Source organism: Halichoerus grypus, chromosome 9, assembly GCF_964656455.1.
Source record: "Halichoerus grypus chromosome 9, mHalGry1.hap1.1, whole genome shotgun sequence".
NCBI lineage: Eukaryota > Metazoa > Chordata > Mammalia > Carnivora > Phocidae > Halichoerus > Halichoerus grypus.
In genome coordinates this window covers 125,290,724-125,312,783 of record NC_135720.1, presented here as the reverse complement: position 1 = coordinate 125,312,783, position 22,060 = coordinate 125,290,724, and the positions used below count along the sequence as shown (strand labels likewise).

At 39.5% G+C, this 22,060-nt stretch overlaps 1 protein-coding gene and 1 long non-coding RNA gene across 4 annotated transcripts in view; one reads left to right on the top strand and one right to left on the bottom strand.

Annotated features, from left to right (window-relative positions):
* Positions 1 to 269: 269 nt before the first annotated feature.
* LOC118543148 (uncharacterized) lies at positions 270 to 3,946 on the bottom strand. Its single transcript, XR_004920941.2, has 2 exons — positions 3,699 to 3,946; positions 270 to 2,729 (listed from the first exon to the last, which is right to left on the bottom strand). It is a non-coding gene; the product is annotated as an uncharacterized LOC118543148 (long non-coding RNA).
* A 35-nt stretch (positions 3,947 to 3,981) lies between these two features.
* Positions 3,982 to 22,060, top strand: part of SSR1 (signal sequence receptor subunit 1) — a 40,319-nt gene continuing 22,240 nt past the window's right edge. For 2 of the 3 annotated variants that reach the window (XM_036103921.2, XM_036103922.2), the window contains exons 1-7: positions 3,982 to 4,115; positions 7,078 to 7,190; positions 10,686 to 10,773; positions 12,220 to 12,482; positions 14,243 to 14,319; positions 15,530 to 15,608; positions 17,042 to 17,135. In XM_036103921.2, coding sequence (XP_035959814.2) covers positions 4,037 to 4,115; positions 7,078 to 7,190; positions 10,686 to 10,773; positions 12,220 to 12,482; positions 14,243 to 14,319; positions 15,530 to 15,608; positions 17,042 to 17,135 — 793 coding nt within the window. In that variant the 5' untranslated portion in view covers positions 3,982 to 4,036. Of the gene's footprint in view, positions 4,116 to 7,077; positions 7,191 to 10,685; positions 10,774 to 12,219; positions 12,483 to 14,242; positions 14,320 to 15,529; positions 15,609 to 17,041; positions 17,136 to 17,416; positions 17,488 to 22,060 lie in introns of those variants that run through there. The other variant, XM_078055677.1, reaches the window with a different exon arrangement.

Genomic DNA, 22,060 nt, shown 5'->3' with positions numbered 1-22,060 from the left:
CAATAAAAGCCTAGTTGGAATAGGTGGAGAAGAAAATTGAAGGGTGAGATAGTGAAGTTTTACTGTGTCAGAGAGCAATGAGGCTGTTGCTGAAGATGAACAGGGGCCACAGGGAGTTTTGTTTTTTTAAGATGGGCAATATTACAGTATGTTTGTATGTTGATAGGAACGATGAATTGGAGAAGTAGAAATTTATTATGAGGTAGAAAAGAGAGAGCTATTCTCAGAATCACACGTTTCTGAGCAGGAAATAGGACACAGACCACAAATGGTGGATGCCCTTTGTGGGCCTATAAACATTTTTTATTGTAACAGAAAGGAAGGCAGAGCCCAAGTGTACAGATGGAGGTAAGTGGCAGGTTTTGTGGACAGTGATCAGGTGACTGTGCTTTTGTCCATCAGTTCTTTTCAAGGAAATCTGAGCCGAGGAGGTCTGTGAATTGTGCAGAAAGAGAACCAGATGGGAAGAATGCCTGGGAGGCTGGGGAGAGAATATAAGCCCTCCTTCTAAGCGAGGAGCCAGGACTCCTTTGAAAGTCTTCCTTATTTTCTGTCTCTTTTTCCTGTAGTGCCCCCTTTCCATGAGGATTTTCTTTCAGAGGTAAAGGATAGCACAACGAAACCAATTCTTTTCTTCAGCCCTTGCTAGGTGAAAGAACACTTAAGTCTTTGCTTGCATGCAATAAACACACTCTTTTTTTTTCTTGATATTTTTTTCATTTCCTATTAAGCCTACAATTAAACTGAGGTCGCAAATTTGTGGAGAAAACATGTCACTTGTAGCAATACAACGACATCAACAAATATTTTCCGAGTTACCACGGAGAGTACTCTTCTGTAACACTGACTCAAAGGCACAAAGATCCCCGGCCTCCAGATGTTTCCAGACAGGACACATAATCAACTATATATATTGTGTGAGAAAGTAACAAGTGCCATGAATGAAGGAGAATAGAAGGAAGGGAATAGAGAGTGTGGGGGAGGGAAGGTTGGAGAGTTGTGATTTTAAATTAGGCAGTGAAGGTAAGTCCCACTAACAAGGTAAGAGTTGAGCAAAAGTTTAAGGGGCACGAGGAAGTTCCTCAGCTATGTGGTAATCTGGAGGAATGTAACAGAACAAAAACTGGTGCTTAATGATCCCATTTGCCAACGGACGCTGAGGGGAACTCTTAAGTAATCAGAGGAAGAGATGGCTCTGCTTCTACAGCTTCCAAGGGAATAAAATGACAAAAGTGGAAAATCAACTGTAGATCTGCCTGAGCCATATAAAGGAGAATAACCGGATGTGGTATATTCCTGGAAAACGAGTATCTTTAGAGAGATAGGTGCAGAGGTGAGAGAGAGGGAGAGCATGGGGAAATATTTGGAAAGATCTAAATAAATTAGAATTTTTTTTTTACAGATTTTTTAAGTAATCTCTACCCCCAACATGGGGCTCAAACTCAAAACCCCGAGATCAAGAGTCACATGCTCTACTGACTAAGCCAGCCAGGTGCTTAGTGGATAGATTCTTAATTCCATGAATCAAGGATTGGAACCAACTAAGGGGGAGAGCTCTGGGTGGGCACCAAGAGAAAGCTGCTTATTATAGGGAGAATGTAGATCATCATAATACAAGGTTTGTGAGCACCCAGATCAGGGTGAGTATTTTACTTCCCTGATCCACAGGCAACTACTTTTTATTTTTATACCAACTGCACAGTCACATATGTTTCTTTGTTTTCTGGTTGCATGTTTTTATATTCCCTAAATTCTGCACGTCAGTCACATCCAGAGTAGGCACATTTTATTTGTCCCTGATGAGCATTTAGCAGCTGGTTATCTATAATTCAGGTCCCAAATAAAATCCATTAGTAATCATTTGACACCTGGTGTGGCAGTCCCAGTTTAAGCCTAAACTGGATTATCCTTACTGGTTCAGGCTATATCTAAACATGTTCCGAGAACTGGGGAGACGGACCTACTAGGAAACTCATTTTGATTATAATGAGAATCCTCCCCACTGGAAGTCAATCCTCTGAAGGGGAAGGAGTCAGTGAGATATCCTTGGTCCAGAAAGGAGAGAAGAGGTGATATTGAGCACTGTATAACATCTATTTTCTGTTACACGGTTCACACTTCCTGGTGTGAGGAGACAGCCGCAAGGTAAATAGAAGGATGCGTTTGTCAAAAAGCCTGTCAGACATCAGGAACTCAGAAAAGGCCTGATTTGAAACTCACGAAATAGAAAGTTGGGGAGGGACAGTCTTCCCCTGCCAGTAGAGTACTCGGCAAGGTTCAGCCGCAAAGTCGTGGCCGTGGCCTTGGTGGCTTTAGCACAGAGTGGCCCACAGAAATGGAGGCAGCAGCAGAGTGGCTGCCCCAGCCATGTTAAAAAACTAAAACTGAACCGAGTAAATTCAAAGATCTACTTGGCTTTATTGTGATTCATGAATTGGACAGCACCCCATCTAGCACATAGACGGCAGGTCCAAGGAGGAGTTGTTCAAAATGGAAAGTTTTTATAGGAAGGAGGGTGGGGCAAGAAGTTATTAGCAAAAGAAAAGAAAGGATTGTTTCAGGCACAGTCACCTGCCCCTTAGGGGGAAGGACGGGCTGTCTTGTTAGGTTGATTACCTTGCCTTCTTTTGGAGGTTGGAGAAGGGCCCATGTGACAAGATTCCTTATTGACGCTGATCAGAAAATTCCCGACTGACTGGTTAAGACTCCGTTTCTGGGGGAAGCTGAAACTGCAGTTACATTGTGTATCAAGTACAGATTTGGTGATCTGGCCTAAGTGATGCCATTTTGGACCTGTGAGTTTTCTTCTTAACAGCGCCAGTGGCAGTGACACTGGTGGCCCGGTGGTGTGGCATGGACCCGAGTTGGTTCAGCCCAGCACTGTCAGGCTGTGATTTTAGCAGACAGAATTAGTGGCAACAGCAGCCACACGCTTCTTATACAGGGTCCCCAGGCCAGTGAGGCCTCGAGCAGAGCCAGTGCAGGAACAGAACAGCAGATGGCTCAGGCCATGGAGCAGGTACTGGAACCAGACTGCCAGGTTCAAATCTTGCATCTGCCTTTGACTAGCCTTTAAGCCTTTAACCTTTCTGTGTCTGTTTTCTTCTCAGTAAATAATATCCAGCTCACAGGGATTTTTAGAGATTATATAAATTATACATGAAAGCACAGCTCTAAGAGAGAGTGTTTGACAATAGTAAGCATGCAATCAAGGTTAGTTTATTTGTTTCATCATCCGTATGATATCTCACACCGGTCCAGCCCAATAGTACTTGGTATTCACACCGTTTAATGGCATGAAATACCAGAGTATTGGTAGCAACCTAAAGTCCAACTAGAAGAGAAGGAAAGTGAAGGACACTGAACAGCCATTGTTGCCTCTATTATATATTTGCCAAATGTTTACAATATGCCAGGCACCGTTCCAGACGATTTATAATTCTGGAATGTCAAGAATTTAAGCATTCACTATTTAACTATGGGTGAGGGTGTGAGCAGATAGGAGCCAAAGTTTTCCACTGTCCATTTTTTAGGCTTTTTGCGTTTTTTGAACAAATATATATTACAAAACATTGTTGCTTTTCAGTGCCACACACGGGTAGTTCATGTCCCTTCTATCACTATTAGTTAAAATTATACAAAGACTACCGCGCCAGGGCACCAGGCGGATCGTCATTCAAATAAAGCAAACTACTTACGACGCTAATTAATTGGGACCGAAGGACGAGCAGGGCGGGGCGAGCAACACACTGCAGGTGGCCAGCCCGCGACTACTGGGGAAGGCGGACTTTCGCTGGCAAGTCGGAAGCCCCGGGCAGCCGGTCACGTGACTCCCGGGGCTGCCCGCGCTCCCCACCACTCCGAGCCAAGAAGCCACGTTGGCGGCGTTCCTCGGCCAGAAGAGGGGGCGTGGCAAGGGCCCGTGCGTGGTGCGTGCCCCGCCCCCTCCCGGAGCCCGGATGAAGAGTAACGCCATTACCGCCGGAGCCGCGGAGAGCACTGGCGGGCGGTGACTGAACACCGGACCGGCCGCGCCATGAGAGTCCTCTCCCGCCTGCTTCTGCTTCTCTTGCTCGTGTTCCCCGCTACCCTCTTGCTCCGCAGCGGCCCTGGAGGTGAGGCGAAGGGGGTGGGCGGCGGGTCTTGGCCGGGAAGGAGACGCCAGCGACAGCCAAGTTTGAAGCTGGAGGCGGCAGCGGCTCCTGGGTCCAGCATCCGTCCCGCCAGCCTCTCCCCACCCCTTCCCCGACCCCCGGCTTGTAGTAGGGAGGTCCCAGCGCGCGCGGGCCGAACCCCCGCTGGGGCTTCTGCCCCTTCCACGCGGAGCGCGGGGCAGTGCCGTGCGACCTTGCTTGGTGACCGCTCCTAGCCTTGGGTTTCTGCCCTGGCCCGGGACCCGCGCCTGCAGCTGTGGCCGGAGTTGGTGGGTCCTCGGCTCGGGGAAGAGGGCGAGGGGGCAGTGGGCACAGCTGCACCCTGAGCGCGCTGCAGCCCGTTGTATTTCTTCTGGCCGCCTCCGCTCCACCCCCATCCGCTCTGGGCTGACGTGTCTTTAGCTTCCACGTTGGGAGTCTTTCTTCATTCATTTGCTGAAACCCGTGGTTTCTACACACTTAAACTCTTAGAGCATCTCCGCCCCCCCACCCCCTTTCTGGTCATCTCCCTGTTTATCAGCACCTGACCCCTGTGTGTTACCAGGAGTCTTCATTTCAGAAAAACTCCGCATCTTCGCCTGCATTGTCCACCCCTACTCCCAGGCCGACTGAGGAGTCCTGCCTATTACTTGAGCCCTCATTTTTCTTCTTCCTTTTTTCTGTAACTGTTTTTTTGTTTTGTGGAAGCATCGCATTGCCCGGGGTGGGGGGGGGGGATCGAATCCGACATTATACGCGTATTTCGGTTTATTCTTTTCCAACAGTTAATCTGCTGTGAAAATACCAGAACATTAAAGGTGTGGAAACTTGTCTTTTTGCCCTGGTTCTATTATGAACTTCAGTTTTCTAATCTGTAAAAGTCTGACTAAACGATCACTAGAATTCCTTTCATTCTGTAAGTTTAAGCAAGCTGTGTGGCAAAACGAATGATAGTGACAGGTATCCACGAGTGCTTTTGCAAAGAAAAGTGAAGTGAGACTGGTTTCTTTTTAGTGGATAGAAAACCAAGTGAGAGAATTAACCAGACCTGTTAATGAATTCATTTGCAGGTTTAAAGAGGGATTCTTTTCCTTTATGAGTTGCTTGCTGGTTTGTTTTTATTTGGCTTTTTAAAGAAAATTTGATAGTTGTACTTATTTAGAATCCAGAATATGTTTTTCAGGTTTGAAAACATCTTCTTTTTTAAGGAAAAAAAAGAAAAAAGAAACCTGAATTGTATCTAAACCTAACTGGATATCTTTAAACATTTTTTTGTGAGGAATGGTCTTTCTTTCAAAGGATATTTTTTCTTAATTTTCCAATTGAGAATTGCTAGACTTTTTAGGCACAAAATTGTTACTGGTTAATACTAATACCTACTGAAATGTAGGGTGAAAAGCCATTGTACATATTTAGTCTTGAAATTTAAGTCCAACTTAAAATTATGTCAGGATAGGTATTTTTCTTATTGGTTTTAGAAAATGACTTGTAAATTATGAATGCACTGTCTTTGTTCAGCAAACAGTAGAAGCTGGTTTTTAGTTCATAATGTGATGTGTGGTTTAGTGTTCTTTAATGTTTTACATAAATCTTAGCCGGTAAAAACTCAAGGAAGTGGAAAAGGCTTAAAATGCAGAGTCCTTAACATACACTGTTTTTCCTGGGTATTGCAGCATGTACACATGCTTCCTTTCCCACATTTTTCCCCCTCCTGAATTGCCACATCATCATTCTCTCTGAGAAATGTTGGAAGAGTCACTAGAACTTTGAAATTTCTTTTGAGTGTCTTGCCTGAGATTTAATATGACTTATTTAGAGAACTTTTGCCTATAAAATTATAATTTCTTGGCCTTACAGTTATGCTTAATTTTTTTTTTTAAGATTTTATTTATTTATTTGACAGACAGCGAGAGAGGGAACACAAGCAGGGGGAATGGGAGAGGGAGAAGCAGGCTTCCCGTGGAGCAGGGAGCCCGATGCAGGGCTCGATCCCAGGACCCAGGGATCATGACTGAGCCGAAGGCAGATGCTCAACGACTGAGACACCCAGGCGCCCCAGTTATGCTTAATTTTTAAGTGTAGGGGAAATAAAGTACTTAAAACATGTTTGAAGCCATATGCAAAAATAGATGCATGCTTTCAATGCTATCAACCCTGAAGTTGCCGGTATAGTTTTTATTTTACCAAATGTGCTTTATGCAAGCTAGTTTTTATCGTGGATGCCATATAAATATTTGTTCCTTGGACTTACATGCTATCAAGTTCTAAGAGTTGGAGCTGTAGTCAACTTTAATAAATGTTTCTTGCTTAGTTATTGGGGTTGCTATTTTCTCAGTTTTAGACCTGAGAAGGGATTTTTTTTGTTTGTATGGTTAATAATAGGATTAAATTTTGGAGCTTCTTACTTTTATTTTTTTATAAGATTTTTATTTATTGACAGCACGCACATGTGCACATTAGCGGGTGGAGGGGCAGAGGGAGTGGGAGAAGTAGGCTCCCCTTGGAGCAAGGAGCCCAATGGGGCGGTGGAGGGGGGGTGATGTGGGGCTTGACCCCAGGACCCTAGGACCATGACTGAGCTGAAAGCAGACTCCCAACCGACTAAGCCACCCACGCACCCCTGGAGTGTCTTAGTTTTAAAACAAACTTAAAGTTTTTTATTTGAGCTTCAAGGCATCTATAGTTTCAGCAGTTCATTTTCCCAACAATTAAGTGCTTTTGAAAATTAAACAGCATTTCCCATTAAAGTTAACATACTGTTGGTAAGACTGTCGATAAGATAAAATCATGAATATTCTAGATGCATTGTAATTTGGTATCTTTCAAGGGAACTGGGAAATTGAATTACTCCAAGGGGAAAAATGTATTGCCTATACCTGGGACTAAAAAAGCACTGGTATGCCAGGGGTAAAGGTTAACTGCTTGTTTTGTATTTTATTGTTAGGCTCATTAGCTACAGCTCAGGATCTTACAGAAGATGAAGAAACGGTGGAAGATTCAATAATTGAAGATGAAGATGATGAAGCAGAGGTGGAAGAAGATGAACCTACAGATTTGGTTAGTGTTCTATACAATGTAATTCATGTTCATATCATTTCTAGAATTTATCCTTTTTTTTTTTTTAAGATTTTATTTATTTGACAGAGAGGGAGAGCACAAGCAGGGGGAGTGGCGGGCAGAGGGAGAGGGAGAAGCAGACTCCCCGCTAAGCAGGGAGCCTGATGCGGGCCTCGATCCCAGGACCCTGGGATCATGACCTTAGCTAAAGACAGACTCTTAACCAACTGAGCCACCCAGGCACCCCTAGAATTCATCTTTTTATAGACAAATTTGATTTTCTTGCTTTTAGAGGTTTGTTACTGTGATCAGTGGATTGAAATTGGGAGAAAGGGGGCAGTGATTGAGGATGGATCATGGTATTTTCTTGCACACGGAGGGAGACATGAAACAGAACAATTAAAGATCATATGGACATGAGTCTAAGGGTACAGAGTGGGAATGGCACTGGATCAGTGTTGATAGATTTGGGATGCATGCTACTTAGCTTTTTGACTTTTGAGTAGCTTCTCTCTCTGGATCTTTTTTTCCTTCATTCAGTAAGCAAATATTTACTGGGTCCCTACTATGTGCTAGGCACTTTTCCCAGTGCTGGAGTAAACAAACCAGGTATTTGCTCTCATGGAGTTTCTGTTCTTGGGGCAATATATATGTGTTTTGGTGGCAGGAAGTGAGGAGCAGGCAGTAAACAGTATATAAAATGTGCCCTATGAAGAGGAAGGGGCTTAGAGAAGATCTCTTAAAAGTCCAGTTGTGAAATTTTTACTATGAAATTACAGTAAAACAGTAAGAATGTTGGGCTAGAATCAAGATCATTGCAGCGTGCTTCTAGCTAGTTTTATTTCCTCTCTTGGACTATAATTTATCCTGCACAAATTTTTAAACTCCAGAATCAATCCTCTTCACAGACTTAACAACACATTGCCTTCAGTGTCAGAAAACGAAGGCCATCAAGTGTGAACTCTATCAAATGTCTACTTCTGAATATATTATTCACTCATCCTTTCTACATTTTCTCCTTTAAAAATAGCTGTCTTTACTCTTTCTAAGGCTAGCCTTACCACCTGTGTTCTTGTCCCGATCTCGTCCTGTGGAATTTTATATTATTCTTTCCTTCTGTAACTTCATTGTTCCTTCTCAGTGACTTGATTCTGTTAGGTTATGCATGTGCTTATAATATGCCACTTCCTTATTCCTCCACTTTAAGTTGCTACATATTTTCTTTTCTTTACCAGCACATATCTTAAAAAGAGTAAGCTCTCCCACTCTACTTAATTCACATTTATACTGTGGTCTGGTCCGAGGTAGTTAGTAAAACTGTTCTTGCTAAGTCACCACTGACCTAATTGCGAAATTCCTGGCCTGTTTTTCATTGTTAACCTGTTCAAACTCTTGTTAGCATTTGCGGAGTACCCCTTCCTCGAGTCTCTTCATGTTGGCTTCTGTCCCCCGCCCCTTAATTTCCTCTGCCCAGCTGCTGCTGCTTGGTCTCTACAACCTTCTCTCCCTCTGCTTGGCTCTTTAATGTTGATGAAACCCGTGGTTTCAACCAGCACCATCTTTTACCGATGACCTTCAGATCTTGTCTCTAGCTATTTACCTTACTGAGCTCCATACCTTTATTTCCAGCTCTCTGCCGGATAGCACCATCTGGATACTCTATTCATACCTGAAATCTTATATCTTCAAAATGGAATTCAGCTTTTACCGTCCATCCCACCTCCATAAAATATTTTCTGTTTTGATATGGCTCTAGTGATTCAAGCTCTTGCCTTATGACTTCCATTTCTTTTTATCCCACAACCCATTAATCGAATCTTCGGGGTGATTTCTCTTAACCATTTCTCAAGTATACTCTTTCCTCCTTATTACAGCTTATGGTTGGTTCCTGCCTTCTTGTCTCTGGTCTCTTCCTATTTGTGGGTCTCTTCTCAAAAGTAGAAATTCACTAACTCTTACTAAATGAAGGGTATCATCAAGGATACTTAATATATAACATCAAACAATTGCACAGTCATCGAACAAATGTCTGAGTGTCTTCTCTTGAGTGTATGAGCTGGGTGTGAAGAATTTTTAAAGTATAAGACAGTCTTTGCCCATGAGAAGTCTGTCTATTGGGAGAGAGAGTGTTTTACATAAGTGAGAAAAGCGAAATGCCAGTAAACAGTGGTGCCCTTAAGCATCTCAATTTATTAAAGACCTGAACACTTCAAGTGTGTGAGTATCTCTCATTCCTAAATGATAATCCTCATTGATGCCTCTAGAAGTGCTGCACTGAGGATTAAAATTTTTAAAAAAATTTTTTTTAAGGTAATTTTTTTTAAAGATTTTATTTATTTATTTGACAGAGAGAGAGAATGAGTGGGGGAAAGGGGCAGAGGGAGAGGGAGAAGCAGGCTCCCCACTGAGCAGGGAGCCAGATGCGGGTCTCGATCCCAGGACCCTGGGATCATGACCTGAGCCGAAGGCAGACGCTTAACCAACTGAGCCTCCCAGGCACCCTGAGGATTAAAATTTTAAATTAAAATTTGTTCACATTTTGTAACAACTTCATTGAGATATAATTTACATATCATACTATTAACCTGTTTTAAACATGTAATTCAACAATCCATAGTAAATGTACCAAGTTGAGCAACTCTGAATTTTAGGACCTTTCCATCATCCCAATATGATCCTGCTCACTTTTTTTTTTAAGCCACCTCTTCCAAGTTGTGTGACATCTTCTCACAGGAAAATTGTTCTGTTAATTGGGATAGAAATCTTTTGGGGTGATGACAAGGTGCGCTAGAACAGAAGTCGGCAAAATGGCTACAGGCTAAGTCTAGTTATCCTTATAATTCTACATATTGTCTGTGGCTGCTTTCATACTGACACCTCAGAGTTGAGTAGTTGCCAGACGGACCTCCTGGTTCCCAAAGCCAAAAATATTTGATATCTGGGTCCTTGGGTTGGTGCTGCTTTCGGAGTATTGTTTCCTTCACCCTTGTGGGAGGATGGCGGGCAGGAAGACTAAGTTTGAGACTTTTTCCTGTGAGGTACTATTCCTGGCATTTAAACTAAGGGGGAAAATAAATACTATTTGTTTTAACTGCGAATTAAATGTTCCTTTGAAAGACACTGTTTTTAAACTTTTTTCAGACTTGACAGATAAAAGTTTACCAACCATGCTCTAGAAACTTACGGTTCCAAAATGTGGCTTGAGTACCTGCAGCCTTGGTATTTCCTGGGTGCTTTTAGAAATACAGAATTTCAGGCTTTCCCTAGAACTGTATCAGAGCTGCAAAAAATCCCCAGGGGATTAGTACACGTATTATTCTTTGAGACACACCACTCTGAAAGTTCTGTGTTAACTGATGAGATACACTGAAATTCATACCACTACTAATCCCAGCAGAGTCTTGGAGAAGAAGTATTTTGTCCCAAATCTAGTGAAGTCATTATTTTTAAATGATGTATTTTCCTCCATAATTATCTTTCTAATGTTTTTGTTAGGCTGAAGATAAAGAGGAAGAAGATGTATCTGGTGAACCTGAAGCTTCACCAAGTGCAGATACAACTATCCTGTTTGTGAAAGGAGAAGGTAATAGAGAAATGTTAGTTTTAACTCAGACATAGGAATTTTTCAAATGACAAGCTCACTTTTTTGGGGAAGCATTAGTAATGCTTAAGATCTTTATTCATCTTCCTCTTTCTTACATTACAAGTATGGTATAAATACGTATTTCAAAAAAATCCTCTTATATGTGTGATTACCCATATCCATAAGGTAGTATTCCTGGCATTTAAACTAAGGGGGAAATTAAATACTATCTATTTTAATTAGAAGTTAAATGTTCTTTTGGAAGAAACTGTTTTTAAACTTTTCTCAAATTGCCACAGTAAACTGACTCATAATTTGAGTGTAAATATTAGTGAAATATTAAATCTGCATGATTAGGCCTGGATTAGAGCCTAGTTTCATTAAAAGAAAATATGATGTCTTATATTTATGGAGAGCTATAAGCAAACACTGTTCTCAGTATTTTGTGTGCATTCATTTAATCTTAACAGAAACCGTCTGAGGATAGTTACTGTTAAACTGAGGTTTAGAGAGGTGAAGAACATGTCCAGGGTTACTCATTTGGTAAATAGATTTTGAAGACGGACCCAGATGTGTCTGTCCCAAAGCCTCTGCTAAACTGGGTGAAACTCAGCTCTGTAGGCCACATATAATTATTGAAGACTTTTCTTTTTGAAGTTATTAATTATCTTCATCTTCTCAAGTTTTGTTTTATTCCCACATATATTCGAATTTTATGCTTACAAAAAGTATGATTTGATTAAGAGATTTTCCCTCCTTTTTTTTATAGCTTCCTCATTGGGTTGTACCTTCAAATTTGTGTTTTGACTGATTGCTTGAAGTGGTATGGGTTACCTGGTTAATTTTTTTCTTTTTTTTAAAGATTTTATTTATTTATTTGACAGAGACAGCAAGAGAGGGAACACAAGCAGGGAGAGTGGGAGAGGGAGAAGCAGGCTTCTCGCTGAGCAGGGCTACCTGAGCCGAAGGCAGACACTTAACGACTGAGCCACCTAGGCGGCCCTAATTTTTTTTTTTTCAATACTTTAACAGATACTATGATTTTTAGGTGGACCTCTTAGACTTACCTTTCTGTCATTCTTATCTGCACAGATAACAGATATAAGTTGGAAGTGACTTCAAGACAAGTAGTCCCACTGCAAGATAATCTTACTGCTAAAAGTACACAACTCTTTCTTAGACCACACAGCGTGGAAGTGATATAGTCTAACATTGAGATGCTCCGTTCAGTTCTGAAGTGAGAATGCTAGAGTACAGGCAAGGGTTTCAGTTTATACACCAACTGTAATCAGTTACTAGTTGGTAACTGGAGTGCACTACTGAAAAAGATTCTGAAACCAAGTCCACTTGTAGAAAAGGGTACCCAAATCCTTAGTGATGTCTATTTATTTTGTGTGCTTTGAACATTTTGTAATCTTCTGGTTTCTTTTTTTGTTTGTTTCTTAGATTTTCCAGCGAATAACATTGTGAAGTTCCTAGTAGGCTTTACAAACAAGGGTACAGAAGATTTTATTGTTGAATCCTTAGATGCCTCATTCCGTTATCCTCAGGACTACCAGTTTTATATCCAGAATTTCACAGCTCTTCCTCTGAACACTGTAGTACCACCCCAGAGACAGGCAACTTTTGAATATTCCTTCATTCCTGCAGAGCCCATGGGTGGACGACCCTTTGGTCTAGTCATCAATCTGAACTACAAAGATTTGAATGTAAGGCCTTCTAAACCCTCTTTTTTTTTTTTTGAAGTTAGAGATAGATGAGGACAATTGACATTGTTTGATGAATAGTCTTGTATTTATTCATTCAAGTGCCTGTTTATGGTTGGAACTGTGATGGGCAACAGGGAGGCAAAAATAAGTTGCACGTATTTGTCTTCAGGTCTAGAATCCAGTGGGGCAGATAGATACAAACAGGTGATATTCCAGCATAAGTGATACATACTAGAGATGAGTGTTACGGGCTGTAGTAGGAAAGCAGATGTGACTTGAGCTTGAGCCTAAAAGAACAGTAAGCCACACAGTGGAGTCTATTGCTTATTAAGATGTTAAAATATATAGGGTAGTTTGTTTTGTACCTCCATTCATTGCTTGCATTTTGCCCATTTTACTGCTTTTATTTGTAAGTTTTAACGGCTTTCTGTACTGTTTTTCCATCATTTTATATGCTCGTAGATAAAAATATAATCAGATATTTTTAGGATAGAGCAGTGAGGTTTATGGTTTATGAGAACCAAATAGTCTAATATAAGCTCTGTTGTCTTGTGGTTTTTAATATATATATATATATATATATATATATATATATATATATATATATGAATGAGAGAAGCCCACTAGAATTTTACTGCTGGGAGTTGACCTGTAGGTGCTAACTATTACATCCTTCAGATGAGAACACATCTAAACCATTTCCTTTTCAAAAAGTTTTCAGAGAAGGAAATTTCATCCTCTTTTGGACGCTTACTCAACCTTTTCTTCATGTAGTGTCAACATGTTTACTTATGTTAAGATAAATTTCTCATGCTGCAATTAAGTTTTTTTTTTTAAATTAGTGGGAAGAGTTTTTCATCCTTCAAAATATATTAATCTTCCTCAACTTTATAGTTAAGCAGTTTGAATAGTTACATATTTTGTCTTGTTTTCAAGCAGAATTAAACTTAATCCAACAGACACATATGCAGTTTTAGTACCATTTTGAATGTTAATTTGTATCATCAATGTATTCTGATTCCTGGAATTGTCATTGGAGGAATGCAGGTGCAAAGATTTTGAAGTAAACCTTACATAATTATAGTTTAGCAATAAGTGACAGTTTTGAGAAGTGCTGCCTTAGCGTGAAGCATCAAACACTGGAAACAGCTTTCTGTGTATTGTCCGAGTGATTCTTGTATTTGAAAACTGAAGCTGTGTTGAACTGACAAAATTATTCCAAGACTGCAACAGAAAAATATTTTGGTACTGAAAATTGCATTTATTGTAAATTGATTTCCCAATCCATTGTGAATTTAGAACATGGATTTGACTTCTGTTCAGGTATAGTTCTTAAATCTGCTACTGCAGCTGCTACTATATATATTTTCATGCTCTTCACCTTTTTTTGGAGGATTATACACAACAGAAGTTATGGCTTCTAGTTTATGGGTGTTCTGTGGGCTCTGCTTCTTTCTGTGCATTTATCCCCTTTTTATTTTACTTCCCTGGTTTCTCACACATTTCCCCTTCCCTGCCCTCACGAAAGCACAGGACAACTTTAGCAAAGTTGGAGGCATTTTTTATTTTGTGGAAGAAAGTAATATTATAATGTTGAGTCTCTGACTTTGAGTGAGTGTAATTACATGTGACTTTTTTGAGTCTTACCTAAGTGATGAGAAAGCTGTTTTTTATCTGTTAGGGTAATGGTTTTAAGAAATCTTAAAATCTTTTGTTTTTTTCAATGCTGTTGACATTTTTGTAATTTATTTTATTAATAGGGCAATGTATTCCAAGATGCTGTCTTCAATCAAACAGTTACGATTATTGAAAGAGAGGATGGGTTAGATGGAGAAACGTAAGTGAAATCTGCAATACGTAGATCTTGATCTCACAGGGCAGGCCTGGAAGGCTTACTCCTGTCAACATTTGTTTTAATAGTGAAAATGGACCAGACTGTAGATTTTTGTGAAATCCTTTCTATATAAATCCATATTTTAGGTGGTTTTTATAACTATTAATAGTGAGTTGGGAAAGATAATGGGAAATGACAAAAATTGTTTTAAAAAGATAGTTGGGCACGCCTGGGTGGCTCAGTCGTTAAGCGTCTGCCTTCGGCTCAGGTCATGATCCCCGGGTCCTGGGATCGAGCCCCACATCAGGCTCCCTGCTCAGCGGGAAGCCTGCTTATCCCTCTCCCACTCCCCCTGCTTGTGTTCCCTCTCTCGCTGTGTCTCTCTCTGTCAAATAAATAAATAAAATCTTTAAAAAAAAATAAAAAGTTAGCTTTCTGAATGTCCCCTCTTTTCTAAATTCTTTTCTACCTCATGCTCATGAGCTGATCACCAGCGTCATCTAAGTTATATACCTCTTCAGTTGCTATTAAAAATATAAACTAGATGTTATCTTAAAAACTGTGTTCTTGGTGAATGAGGATGAGTCATTTGTCACTGTATACCTATATGTAATTGACCAAAAGCAATTTTTAAGTCAAATTATGCAAAATACAATATTTGTGGGAGATAAAACTTAATGCAATTATTTTAACTGAGCTTGAGTGTAATAAATTATAAGGAAATTTTATTCATTTTAGATCATATAATTGCTTTTTTTGACTAATTGTTCTTAAAGATAGAGTAAATCTCTGAAACTTACTATCTAGATTTAAGTTGAATATAAAATATTTTCTTCCTTTGCCCCCCAGGTTATTTGGAAAGCGTATATCGTGTTAGAATTATAGTTGTAGGGGCACCTGGGTGGCTCAGATGGTTAAGCGTCTGCCTTCGGCTCAGGTCATGATCCCAGAGTCCTGGGATCAAGCCCCACATCGGGCTCCTAGCTCGGCGGGGAGCCTGCTTCTCTCTCTCCCTCTGCCTCTCTCCCTGCTCATGCTTTCTCTCTCTCTCTCTCTCTCTCTTTGTCTCAAATGAATAAATAAAATCTTAAAAAAAATTACAGTTGTGATTATAGCTATGGTATTGTTTGAGTTAGAGCAGAATTACAGTTTTAATTAGTTGTGGTGTTTCTTATGAATTAAAGCCAGTTTGTTTTTTCTCCTTTTATATCAGAATCTTTATGTATATGTTCCTTGCTGGTCTTGGGCTCTTGGTTGTTGTTGGCCTTCACCAACTCCTGGAATCTAGAAAGGTAATTCTAGATGAATGACTCTTAGCCATACTTCAAAAGTTGTTACCATGCTAAGTATAATCTAGTTATTTGTGGCTTCTTGCTCTCAACTGTGGGCTTGTGTATTTATACATTTGTTATACCTTTTTAAAATAAAACCTGAAGATGAGACCTTGGATATGTGACTTGGATCTGTTTAGACTTCCATACACAAATGCATTTAGGGTCTTTTGGCTACACCCTCCAGAATGATCTTTACTTTTATATTGTAATTCTAAATCATGCTAGAATTTTTATTCCTTAAACTCAGACATAAGATTTCGTTCTATTTACTATACTTTTTCATGGATATGTTATTCAACCTAGAAGCAACACAGCTTTTATATTTGCTTTAATACTCTTAACTCTAGGGATAATTTCCAGTTAGCAGTTAAATGAGTCTTTTCATTTGAAAAAGAAAGAATAAATTTGGCTGTATTCTATCAAACTTCTGCTTTCTTGTAAGGGTACTAAAATGGCAACACTGAAGCACCTGTTATAATCATGGTTTCTCTTTCACTGTATCTTTATCTCCCTGTCCTCCCTGCAAAAAAAAAAAAACAAAAAACAAAAAACGGAACAACCCATATTATTCCTCTCAATGGAAAGTATAACAAGATTTGTGTCAAATTTTTATTAAGTACTTGCTCTTTAAAAGAGAAATACTTAGTGCTCAAGTGTTAATTTCCATAACTTACTTTACCTCATTCTCATAATAGCATTTTTGCTGTAGATTTATGTATTAGGTATAATGACATCTTCAGTTTTTGTTTTTTTATTTGAATGAAGCCATTTTTAGTTTTCGTGTATTCAGAGTCCAGTTTTTGGACTGTATACTTAATACTCTTACGTAAATGATTAGGTTTGTTGTTTAAGAGCAAGATTAAGGAAGGAATTGAATCACTTTCTTCCTAGCAGTTTTGCTGCATATACTCCAGGGACAGAGTTTGAGGTTGTTAGCTTAAATGAGATTTAAAATTTTTGTTTTATCTATGCCAACAGTGCAGAAATCTACCTGCCTGCATGCAGTGTTTCAGTAATTATCTTGAATTTTGTTGGATGTTAAAATAAATTTATTCTTTGATTTGATTCCCAAAGGGAAAGAAAATCACTATATAAATAGAAGTTCTTAGTTGGTCCACCAGCCCACCGACCTATGAAGTTTTTATAGCAAAGGAAAAGGCCTTTAAAACCTGAAAATGAATCGTTGTGAAGATTTATTCCTTATCATTTATTCTTTATAATTGGTGTTAGGCATGATTTTCTCTTTCTAATTAATAAAATAAGTAGGAATATGTTTTGAAGAGGATGTATTTGTTTAAGATATTTAAATTAGATAGCTTAATAGCTTTTTTAATATTATAGTGAACATTATAATAGAACTCCTTTAAAATAATGTTTTTATGCTCTCTTAGCGCAAGAGACCCATACAGAAGGTAGAGATGGGTACATCAAGTCAGAATGATGTTGACATGAGTTGGATTCCTCAGGAAACTTTGAATCAGATCAGTAAGTACTCTTATAGACTTGGCTGGAAAATTTTTCCCTTAAATGGAAATCAAATTAAGTATTTTAGATATAAAAATGCTTGGTCAATGCTACTTAACACTCATCTTTTCCATTACTTCTGTAGAATCTAGTATAATATTAATAAACACTTTAAAATTTTATTCTGAGTAGTATTTTTATGCTTTAATTTAGAATGCTTCCAGATCTGCAGTTTTATATACAAATGTGTGAATTCTCTATATTCCTAATCTTTTCCTGTCTCTTTTTTTCTGTTGCTTCAGTGCAGAGTAGAAGAGGTGAGGCAATTAATTTTTTTAATGGTGTTTGCTATATATAGTACTGGATTTTGTATAGCATATGAATACTTGACAGTAAGTTTAATGAGTAATGGAACAGTTTCCCAGCACTGTATTTATTAGAAAAACTACTAACTACCCACTGTAGTTTCAAAGAATAAACCTAAGACATTGCCTGGTGGTTTACCTAACATATATTTTAGTTTCATTATGTATGAGATTAGTTAAAATATTAATCTTTACGAAAGAATGTACTTAGTGTTCAAGTGTTAATTTCCATAACTTACTTTACCTCATTCTCATAATAGCATTTTTGCTATAGATTTATGTATTAGGTATAAGGACATCTCCAGTTTTTCTTTTTTCTTCCAATTGTAAATGGACTATTTTGTTTTAAGATTTATTTACTTTAGAGAGCCAGCAAGCAAGCTAGTGCGGGGAAGGGCAGAGGGAGACAGAATCTCAAGCAGACTCCATGCTGAGTGTGGAGCCTGACGTGGGGCTTGATCTCAGGATCCGGAGATCTTGACCTGAGCTGAAACCAAAGTCGGTTACTCAACCGACTGTGCCACCCAGGGGCCCCGTAAATGGACTTTTTAGAAACATTTATTGTAAGAGTAGTATGACCTCATATTAAAAACATTAATAAATAGTACAGAAGTGGAAAAGATCACCACCTGGCTCCACTAATTTCATTTTCTATAAATAATAGGTGTTTGTTATTCTAAGTATTTTCTGTACATTTACCAGCACATATGTCTGTTGTTTGTGAATATTTTATACACATGGCATCGTGCTGCATATGCTGTTCTACCTCCCGAGTTTTCATCTCTTGGATTTTTTTTTATGATAGTGACTTATTTACCTCATTTTTTTTAAAAAACTGGATAGTATTCCTTTATATAAATGTGTCATGATAAGTTAAACCTATTCTGTATTGAAGGATGCTTATTATTTCCAGTTTTTCATTCTTAAAACTATAATGAATGTTTTTATATAAATATTTATGGGATAATTTCTTATTTTTTAATTGAGATAATTGACATATAACATGAGATTCAGATGTACAGTGTAATGATTCAGTATTTGTATATATGGTGAAATGATCACTACAGTAAGTCTAATTAACCATCTGTTACCACACATAGTTAAAAATCTTTCATTTTTTTTTTTAAGATTTATTTATTTACTTGAGCGCGTGCACACAAGCAGGGGGAGCGGCAGAGGGAGAGGGAGAAGCAGACTCCCCGCTGAGCAGGGTGCCCAGCACGGGGCTTGATCACAGGATTCTGGGATCATGACCTGAGCCAAAGGCAGACACTTAACCGACTGGGCCGCCTGGACACCCCAAATCTTTTTTTTCTTGTAACAACTTTTAAGATCTACTCTCTTTGCAAACTTTCAGATATACAGTACAGTATTAAAAACTATAGACATCGTGATATCCATTCACCCCCATGACTTAGTTATTTTATAGCTGGAAGTTTGTACCTTTTGACCTCCTCCTCCCCTTTCACCCACCCCCCTACCTGGGATACATAATTCCTTAAAAGTAAAATAGGTCTGGGGCACCTGGGTGGCTCAGTCGTTAAGCTACCTTCGGCTCAGGTCATGATCCCAGGGTCCTGGGATCGAGCCCCGCATCAGGCTCCCTGCTCCGCGGGAAGCCTGCTCCTCCCTCTGCCATTCCCCCTGCTTGTGTTCCCTCTCTCGTGTGTCTCTCTCTGTCAAATAAATAAATAAAATCTTTTTTAAAAAAAAAGTAAAATAGGTCTAAGGTTATGTACATTTTTATTTTTATTTTTGTGAAAAGTCCTGTTTCCCTTCCAAAAGATAGTTTATGTTCTCAGCAGTGTACAATATTGCCTAATTCTTTTCCACTCTCACCAGTCTTTCTCAAGTATTACCAAATGTTTTAATTTGGCGGTATGGTACAAAATGTTGTCTTTCATTTACAATTAAGAATAAGATTTGGCGGGGCGCCTGGGTGGCTCAGTCGTTAAGCGTCTGCCTTCGGCTCAGGTCATGATCCCAGGGTCCTGGGATCGAGCCCCGCATAGGGCTCTCTGCTTGGCCGGGAGCCTGCTTATCCCTCTCCCACTCCCCCTGCTTGTGTTCCCTCTCTAGCTGTCTCTCTCTCTCTCTCTCTCTCTGTCAAATAAATAAAATCTTTAAAAAAAAAAAAAATAAGGTTTGGCTTCTTTACACATATATATTGGCCACTTAGTATCTACTTTCTTGTGAATGGGCTGTTCATGTCCTTTCCAGGGTTACAAAGTGAATTGTTTTCATTATCATTTTCAGGGAGCTTTCTCTATTGAAACATAATTATGGTGCGGTAGTTCCTTTATTAAAAGTGGGTACAAAGCAATAACAGCATGGGAGGGGCCTTCTTCCTGTAGGAGAGAGTAGGGGAGTCATTGATAAAAGTTGACTTTTGACCAGAGTCTTGAGAAGTTAGGTGAGAAGGAATCTTCAGAGTTTTATGTGCTGTGCTAAGGACTTGGCTTTCCTTCTTGGTAAAAGGCAGCCATCAGTACTTTGAAGCAGAGAAATAACAAATTTGTATTTTTAAAAGAAATTATCATAGTTGTGTGTTGTATGGTTTAGCAAGCAGGAGCTCCTAGAAGTAGGGATACCAGTTAGATGATTTCAATAAAACATCTGAGAAATCCTTAGGGCCTAAGCTAAAGCAGTAGTGACGCGGAGGAAAAGAAACTAGAAAGGTATTTCAGAATTGGAGCAGATTGGGCTTTGGGTGACTTTTTGGATGTTCGAAGGAGGAAGGAGGGAAAAATAATTTTGAGTTTTAGGCATCTGGATGGAAGATGATCCCATTACTGTTAGGGAATATAGGAAGAGTAGCACACATGCATGAGGGGAGAGGAATTGGAACTAGATCTGTTGATCATAAGGAGCCCAGATAAGGATGTCCAGTAAGCATTCGAAAGTTGTATTTAGAGCAGAGGTGAAACAGGATTTGGAGACATTGATGGGGGCACCTGGCTGGCTCAGCCTGTGGAGTGTGCAACTCTTGATCTCGGGGTTGTAAGTTCGAGCCCTGCTTTGGGTGTAGAGATTACTTAAAAATAGAATTAAATTAACAGATTTGGAGACATTGGGACATACAGCGTAGGTGGTAGCTGAGATCCCGTGAAATCATTTACCTTAAAATTTAAATAAATCCTTAAATAATCTTTTCTCTTTAAGGACAAGTTTTCCATATTATCCTGATATTCCTCATAGCAAAATATGGAATTGGGTTGTAGGGTAGACTGTGGTCTCTTTATAATGCATCAAAATTATTTATGCAGTCTGGGGCACCTGGGTGGCTCAGTTGGTTAAGCGACTGCCTTCAGCTCAGGTCATGATCCTGGAGTCCCAGGATCGAGTCCCACGTCTGGCTCCCTGCTCAGCACGGAGTCTGCTTCTCCCTCTGACCTTCCCCCCTCTCATGCTCTCTCTCTCTCTTTCTCTAATAAATAAATTTAAAAAAAAAAATCTTTAAAAGAAAAAAATTATGCAGTCTGGTATGTTTAAAATAAAGGTTCTTCAAAAATAATTAAATTTTAAATGTCTTATACAGAATTGGTTGAAACTTTGAAAAGCATTAAAAGTCACAGTTAAAAAGTAAAGTCACTCTAAGCTGTGGAGCCATCCCTCCCAAAGAATTCCTACATGACAAATAGATTGTGGGCGGGGGTGGGGGGGTGGTTTTATAGTATCTTTCTCCCTGACATTGTTGTTCATGAACTTTAAAGCTGAGAATTACTACACTTACAGAGTGTTTGTATTTATGATTGTATTTTCATCGCCAAGTGTCAAGTATTTAGTCTGTCATAACACTGTGCTAGGTTCTGAGTGGGTATAATGAAAAGAATATTAGTGTTTTTTCGGGAGTTTACATTTCTACCTGAGGAAGATAAAGCACATTTATGAAATACTTGAGTAATCAGAGATGGTATGTGATGTGTGATAGAGTGAATAATATGGACAACTTCTGAATTAGGAAAGGGGACCGTATTAAAACCTAGGGAGGCCTTGTTGAAGGAAAGAATTGAACTTCTGTTGAGCGCCTGCTTGTGCCGGGCATTCTCCCTCTGCAAGGTGTGAGGTGCTGTCTTTATTTACGATGAGAAATTGCTAATGAGGAAATAACTTGCTAAGATTCACAGCTGGATTGTCTCATTCTGAAGCCCATTTGCTTTCCCAGGAAAACTTAAGACTCAAAGATGGATAGAGTTAAAGTCACTAAATGCTTTTTAATGGTACTTGCCGTTCTTGCTCAAAATCTGATTTTGTTTTAGGACCATGTCTTACCACCAAATACACTTATATTATTCCTTTTTCCATTTACATGAAACCCCTCATTTTGAAGAAACTGCATAAACAACAGTAAAGTTTCTTTCTTTTTTTTTTTTTTTTTTTTAAAGATTTTATTTATTTATTTGAGAGAGAGAGACACAGCGAGAGAGAGGGAACACAAGCAGGGGGAGTGGGAGAGGGAGAAGCAGGCTTCCCGCCGAGCAGGGAGCCCGATGCGGGGCTCAATCCCAGGACCCTGGGATCATGACCTGAGCCGAAGGCAGACGCTTAACGACTGAGCCACCCAGGCGCCCCACAACAGTA